The 5,969-nt window shown below is 41.2% G+C and overlaps 1 protein-coding gene across 1 annotated transcript in view; it reads left to right on the top strand.

The window, feature by feature from the left end:
- SMC1B (structural maintenance of chromosomes 1B) overlaps nucleotides 1-5,969 on the top strand; it is a 112,798-nt gene that overhangs the window by 48,149 nt on the left and 58,680 nt on the right. Inside the window, exons 12-13 of the mRNA XM_007955642.1 lie at nucleotides 2,063-2,209; nucleotides 5,660-5,797. Of these exons, the coding sequence (XP_007953833.1) occupies nucleotides 2,063-2,209; nucleotides 5,660-5,797 (285 nt within the window). The remainder of the gene's footprint in view (nucleotides 1-2,062; nucleotides 2,210-5,659; nucleotides 5,798-5,969) is intronic.

Raw genomic sequence — 5,969 nt, 5'->3', positions numbered from 1 at the left:
CTGGATTCAGAAGAGGACATGGAGTGAGGGGTATCATTGCTGATGTCACATGGATCTTGACTGAAAGCAAAGAATACCAGAAAGATTTTTACTCGTGTTTTATTGAGTGTGCAAAAGCATTTGACTGTGTGGATTATAACAAATTATGGAAAATCATTACAAATTGAGAAGAATGGGAATTCCAAAACACTTAATTGTACTTATGAGGAACCTGTGCATAGACCAGGAGGCTGTCGTTTAGACAGAACAAAGGGATGCTGCATGGTTTAAAATCAGGAAGGGTGTGTGTCGGGGTTGTATCCTTTCACCATACTTATTCAATCTTTATGCTGAGCAAATAATCTGAGAAGCTGTACTGTATGAAGAAGAACATGGATTGGAGGAAGACTCATTAACAACCTGCAATTTGCAGATGACACTACCTTGCTTGCAGAAAGTGAGGAGGACTTGACTCACTAACTGATGAAGATTAAAGACTACGTCTGCAGCATGGATTATACCTCAACATAAAGAAATTGAGAATCCTCACAACTGAACCAATAAGCAACATCACAATAAATGGAGAAAAGATTGGAGTTGTCAAAGATTTCATATTACTTGGATCCACAGTCAACACCAATGGAAGCAGCAGTCAGAAAACCAGACGTCATACTGCACTGGGCAGATGTGTGCAGACGACCTCATCAGAGCACTGAAAAGCAAAGATGTTCCTTTGAAGGCTGAGATGCGCTGATCCAAGCCATGGTATTTTCAGTTGCCTCCTATGTGAAAAGTCTGGACAGTGAATAAGGAAGACAAAAGAAGAGTTGATGCTTTTGAGCTGTGGTGCTGGCGAAGAATACTCAAAGTACTACGGACTGCCAGAAGAACGAACAAATCTGTCCTGGAAGAAGTGCAGCCAGAATGCTCCTTGAAAGCAAGAATGGCCAGACTTCGTCTTACCTCCTTTGATCATGTCAGAAGAAACCATTCCCTGGAGAAGTATATTATGCTGGGTGCAAAGTGGAGGGTCAGCGAGAAAAGGGAAGACCTTCAACAAACGGGCTGGACACAGTGGCTGCAACCATGGGTTTAGGTATAGCGAGGATTGTGAGGATGGTGCTGGACCAGGCAGTGTTTTCTAATGTTGTACATGGGGTTGCTATGATTTGGAGCTGACTCAACAGCAGCTAACAACAATTTTATGGTATTTTCAACAACATATATTTTTATAATCAACCCTATTACCCTTAACCTTTGTAGGTTATGTTTTTATGTGTCTCTACTATAAGATCAAATACATGTTGCCTTAAATTTTCTTCACTTTTTTTATGGTTTCACTTTCTGTATTTTCATTTTCATCTGTCTGGAATCATTTAATGTGTTTCACATAGGTATTACCTTTGTTTCTTAATTGTTAATTATTTGTCCCAAAATCATATATTGAGTAATTTGTCTTTTTCTTATCCATTTAATTCACTGCTTTTTCATAATAATATTCTTAATTATTAATTGTACTTCTTTTTTCACTTATAGGATTTCTTATCTCTATTTTAATTACTGTTTGTAGTTGTTTTGTTGTAATACATACTATTGTAATCTTACTGAAATTCTCCTAGAAACAGGTAAAGGAAAAATTATGAGTAAATAAGTAAAACATCAGCCCGCAGGCACTGCGCAGTCAACGTTTCTAACTCTAAAGTCGTGGTCTTTTTCCCAAATCCTGACGTCTCTCCTGTATTCTTTGTCTCAGTTCTTGATGCCACCCTTCTAGCCACATGAAACGTTTCCCTGGGATTCCTTCCCGGCCCCTGGCCCTCGCCATCCACGCGTCCCCAGGCTGCTGCACCTCTTTCATCTCTCAGGCCCTTGCCCCTCCTTTTGTCCTCAGAGTTACTGTATGACTTCATGCTGTCATCTCTGGGTTTTGCATTCATGGTCTGTTATTGTTGGCCTCCCTCCATAAACTCGGTATTTTATTAATAAAACTTAGGGAGTGGGTTTTTTTAGGGACAAAATCTCAGCTGTAAAAATTGCTACATTGTGTACATTTCTAAAGGTAAAATATTTTTTAATTTTACAGACAGTAGCTCTTGATGGAACACTGTTTTTAAAGTCTGGGGTGATCTCTGGAGGGTCAAGTGACTTAAAGTACAAGGCTAGATCCTGGGATGAGAAAGAGCTAACGAATTTGAGAGACAGAAGGACCCAGCTAATCCAAGAACTAAAGGTAAAGCTGAGTTAGAAAACTTACAGAAAACCAAGTAGAAGAACTATGTTTTTCAAACTTTTTTTAATAACTGTAACATGCCTATCTTTTTAAATTATTCAGAATATAGAAAAAATAAAAACCTTTTCCTTATCCGTCCTCACATCTCCCTGGTATTTGCTGAACCCAGGTTGATGTATTGCCATCTGGACAGTTTCTCTGTATATTGCAGTGTATGTGTTATATTCCCTGTTTGGTTTGTTTTACAACAGACTTTTGTTATCAATTGTGCTTTGCAGCAAGCTTGTTCACTTGTCATCATGGTGTGGTGTGTGTTCATTTTAGCTTGTAAAGATCTTCTTGACTCTGAGTACTGCCTGGTATTGCATGTTCTTGTTGTTATGTGCCGTCGAGTCGGCCCCAACTCAGCAACCCCTCCTTGGGTTTCCAAGGCAGTATCGCTATGGAAGTAGATTGCCCAACCTTCCTTCTGAGGAGTGGCCATTCTCCTACTGATGGGCATTTTGGGGTTTTTGATATTGTGAAAATGCAGCATTCGCATTCTTTCCAAAGGGAGAATAGCATGGTATCTAAGAGCATAGAGTCAGAAGCCAAACTGCCTGAGTTCGAATCCTGGCTCTGCAACTTACTAGTGGTGTGGCCTTGACCAAGCTACCTAACCTCTTGCTGCCTTGGTTATGCCATCTATAAAATGGGGTAACAAAAGTACCTTCCTTTTACAGTTGTGTTGTTGTTGTTGTTATTTGCCATCGAGTAGAACCCGACCATAGAGACCCCTCCTTGGGTTTCCGAGGCAGTATCACTATGGAAGTATATTGCCCCATCTCCCTTCCGAGCTTATGGTTGTAGTCAGGGCTAAATCAGATAATCCAGATAAGTACTGAAAACAATGCCTGGCGCATGGAGAGCACTATATAAATGCCTTTGTTAGTATTACATATCTCTATCCATATAACTATTGAATGAATGTTAAGAGCGCTGGTGGTGTAGCGCCTAAGGCATCTATCTGACTGCTAACCAGAAGGGTGGCACTTCAAATCCACCACCCACTCCTCTGAAGGAAGACTGGGCAATCTATTTCCATAGATTTACTACCTGGGAAACCCAAGGAGGGGTCGTTAGGAGTTGGATCCGGCTCGATGGCAGCGACTTTGGTTTGAAGGATAAATGTTTAGGTCTAAGGGTATGTGTATTTAAAATGTTGAAAGATGTTTCTAAATTCTTATCTAAAGAGTACAATCAATAAACTTACTGTAATCAATGTAGAGACTGGGTAGCATAGTGGTTCGGACTAATGTGAGCTCTGGAGAGGAAAGGCCGAGAGATATACATCCACAAAATCAGCCTTTGAAGCCCCTGTGGACCCCAGTTCTGCTCTGACACATGTGGAGGGCTTGCCAAGTGTTGGAGCTGGCTGGATGGCCACTGGTTTCTGGGATCTGGAAACTGGTCATTTGAGTCCAGATCCTCGCTCCACCTCTAGGCTGTGTGGCTCTAGGCAAGTCCCTACACGCACTTACGCCTTCCTTTCCTCACCTGTAGAAGGGTGGTAATTATCGCACCTGTTTCATAGCATTGTGGAGAGGATTAAATAGGTTAATAAATGTAAATTGAGTAGAACAATGATAAGTACTAAATAAGAGTGAGCTATTTTTTAAAATGGGAGCTCTGGTAGCGTAGTGCCTAAGGCACTTGACTCCTAACCAGAAGGCTGGCAGTTCAAACCCACCAGCCACTCCTTGGAAGGAAGATGGGGCGATCTACTTCCGTGTGATACTGTCTCGGAAACCCAAGAAGAGGTCGCTATGAGTCGGGTCCGACGCAATAGCACACAACAACAATTTTTAAAAATATCCATAGAACATTTATGAAAGTTGATCACATACGTGGCCACATTTAAAACTTCATTTGCTTTTTAAAGTAGAGATTTTTATAGGTCACATTTCCTGATGATAATTTATGAAGTTAAAAGTAGTGACCAAAACCTGTTTGTCTATATAAACCCAAACCAAATCCACTGTCCTTGAGTCAATTCTGACTCCTAGTGACCCAATGGGACAAAGTAGAACTGCGCTGTAGGCTTTCCAAGGTGGCCAGTCTTTACGGAAGGAGGCTGCCTCATCTCTGTCCTATGGAGCAGCTGGTGAGTTCAAACCTTTGGTTAGCAGCTGAATGCTTTCACCACTGCACCACCAGAGCCCATAGAGATTAACAGCTGTGCTTCTAGATGACTTTTGGGTCAAATAAGCAGTCCAAAGGCAAACTAGAAAATGTCTCGAAGATGATAGATAGGAGCCTTGTTCTCACCGGTATTTTTGGGACACAGTAGTAACATCTTCACTGTAAAGAAGGAGGACAGAGCACGGGGGAAACTCATACTCACCTCAAGAACAGTCACAAACTATACCACTGAACTACAAAAGGGGGTATTTTTGAGCTGAAATTAATGAAAATAGAAAAGGGACAATGAAATTGAAATATTAGTTTCTATTTAAAGATTAATAAAATAGATAAACTTTGCAACTCTGATGAAGGGAGGAAAGAGTGAAAGCAAAAATACTATCAGGAAGGGAGAAGTTAAAATAATTTTAAGAAAATCTCACATGTAGACACATATAGGATAGGAGAGATCAGGTGGTTCAGGAAGATGAGATCTGATGGCCAGTGAACTTGAAGAAATGCTCAAATCCTCAGGGGAATACAAATTAAATTAATAAGATTTTTATATGTTTATCAGTAAGACTGAAAATAGAAGCATGTATGTGTGTGTGTGGTTGTAGAAATGCACGCACGCGTGTGTGTGTGTGTAGATACAACTGTAGACATGCAGACTTGCACTGCTGGTGAGGATGGAAGGAAAAGAAGACTCAAGACATTGCTTGTAGAAATGTGAATCACCACAGCCTTTGGGTGTCCACTGTGAAAACAAAATGTGAATTCCTTTGATCCAGCAGTCTCACACTGAGAAAGCTCTCGCATGGAACTAAAATACCAATACTTGGGGGTATGTATACAGGAATGTTTGTCACAGCATTGTTTGTAGGGCAAAGCCTAGAAAGAGAATGGATACCCATCGTTAAGAGAATAGCTGAATCATTTGTGTATAGTCACGGTCTGGAATAATATGCAGCCATTGAAAAGGACATTACAGCTTTATTAGTTCACTAAGGGGACTTTGGTGAGTCATGAATGAGAGAAGCAAGAGGCAGGAAAGGGGGTTCCATCTGACTCTAACTTTGCCAAACAACTGAAAAGCCTGCGTAGGTAGATGAATGGGCCTGCGTGTGTCTGTGGCACTGGGGTGGCTCAGGTGGCTTATTTAATTACCCAGTCAGAGGAGATGGGGGGGTGGGTGTGTTACAGTCAGTGAGTGATCACATACGAAAGCACTCTGAAAAGTGAAGTGCTTTTCTGTTGTGCAACAGTCTTTTTTTCTTTTTCTTTTTTTAGGATTTAATGAAGACACTTCGTAAGGAGACAGATTTGAAACAAATACAGACTCTAGTACAAGGAACTCACACACGCCTCAAATACTCACAGAGTGAAGTGGAGCTGATTACAAAGAAGACCCTTGCTGCTTTGCACAGGGTACCAGGCACACAACCCATCAGAGCCCGTCGAGCCGGGGCACCCACGTTCACGACTGCACTGCTCGAGCACTTACCTTTCTTATTTTACCTATGTTACCCAGCCGTACCTGAATTCCACCTGACCTCACCAAATTTCCCTTTTGTTCTAAAAGATACCTGCCATGCTTTTA

Source organism: Orycteropus afer, unplaced genomic scaffold, assembly GCF_000298275.1.
Source record: "Orycteropus afer afer isolate SDZICR_OR568_19922 unplaced genomic scaffold, OryAfe1.0 scaffold00524, whole genome shotgun sequence".
In the NCBI taxonomy this organism is placed as follows: domain Eukaryota; kingdom Metazoa; phylum Chordata; class Mammalia; order Tubulidentata; family Orycteropodidae; genus Orycteropus; species Orycteropus afer.
Note: the sequence above shows the minus strand (reverse complement) of the source record. Positions and strands in the feature narration are given on the sequence as shown.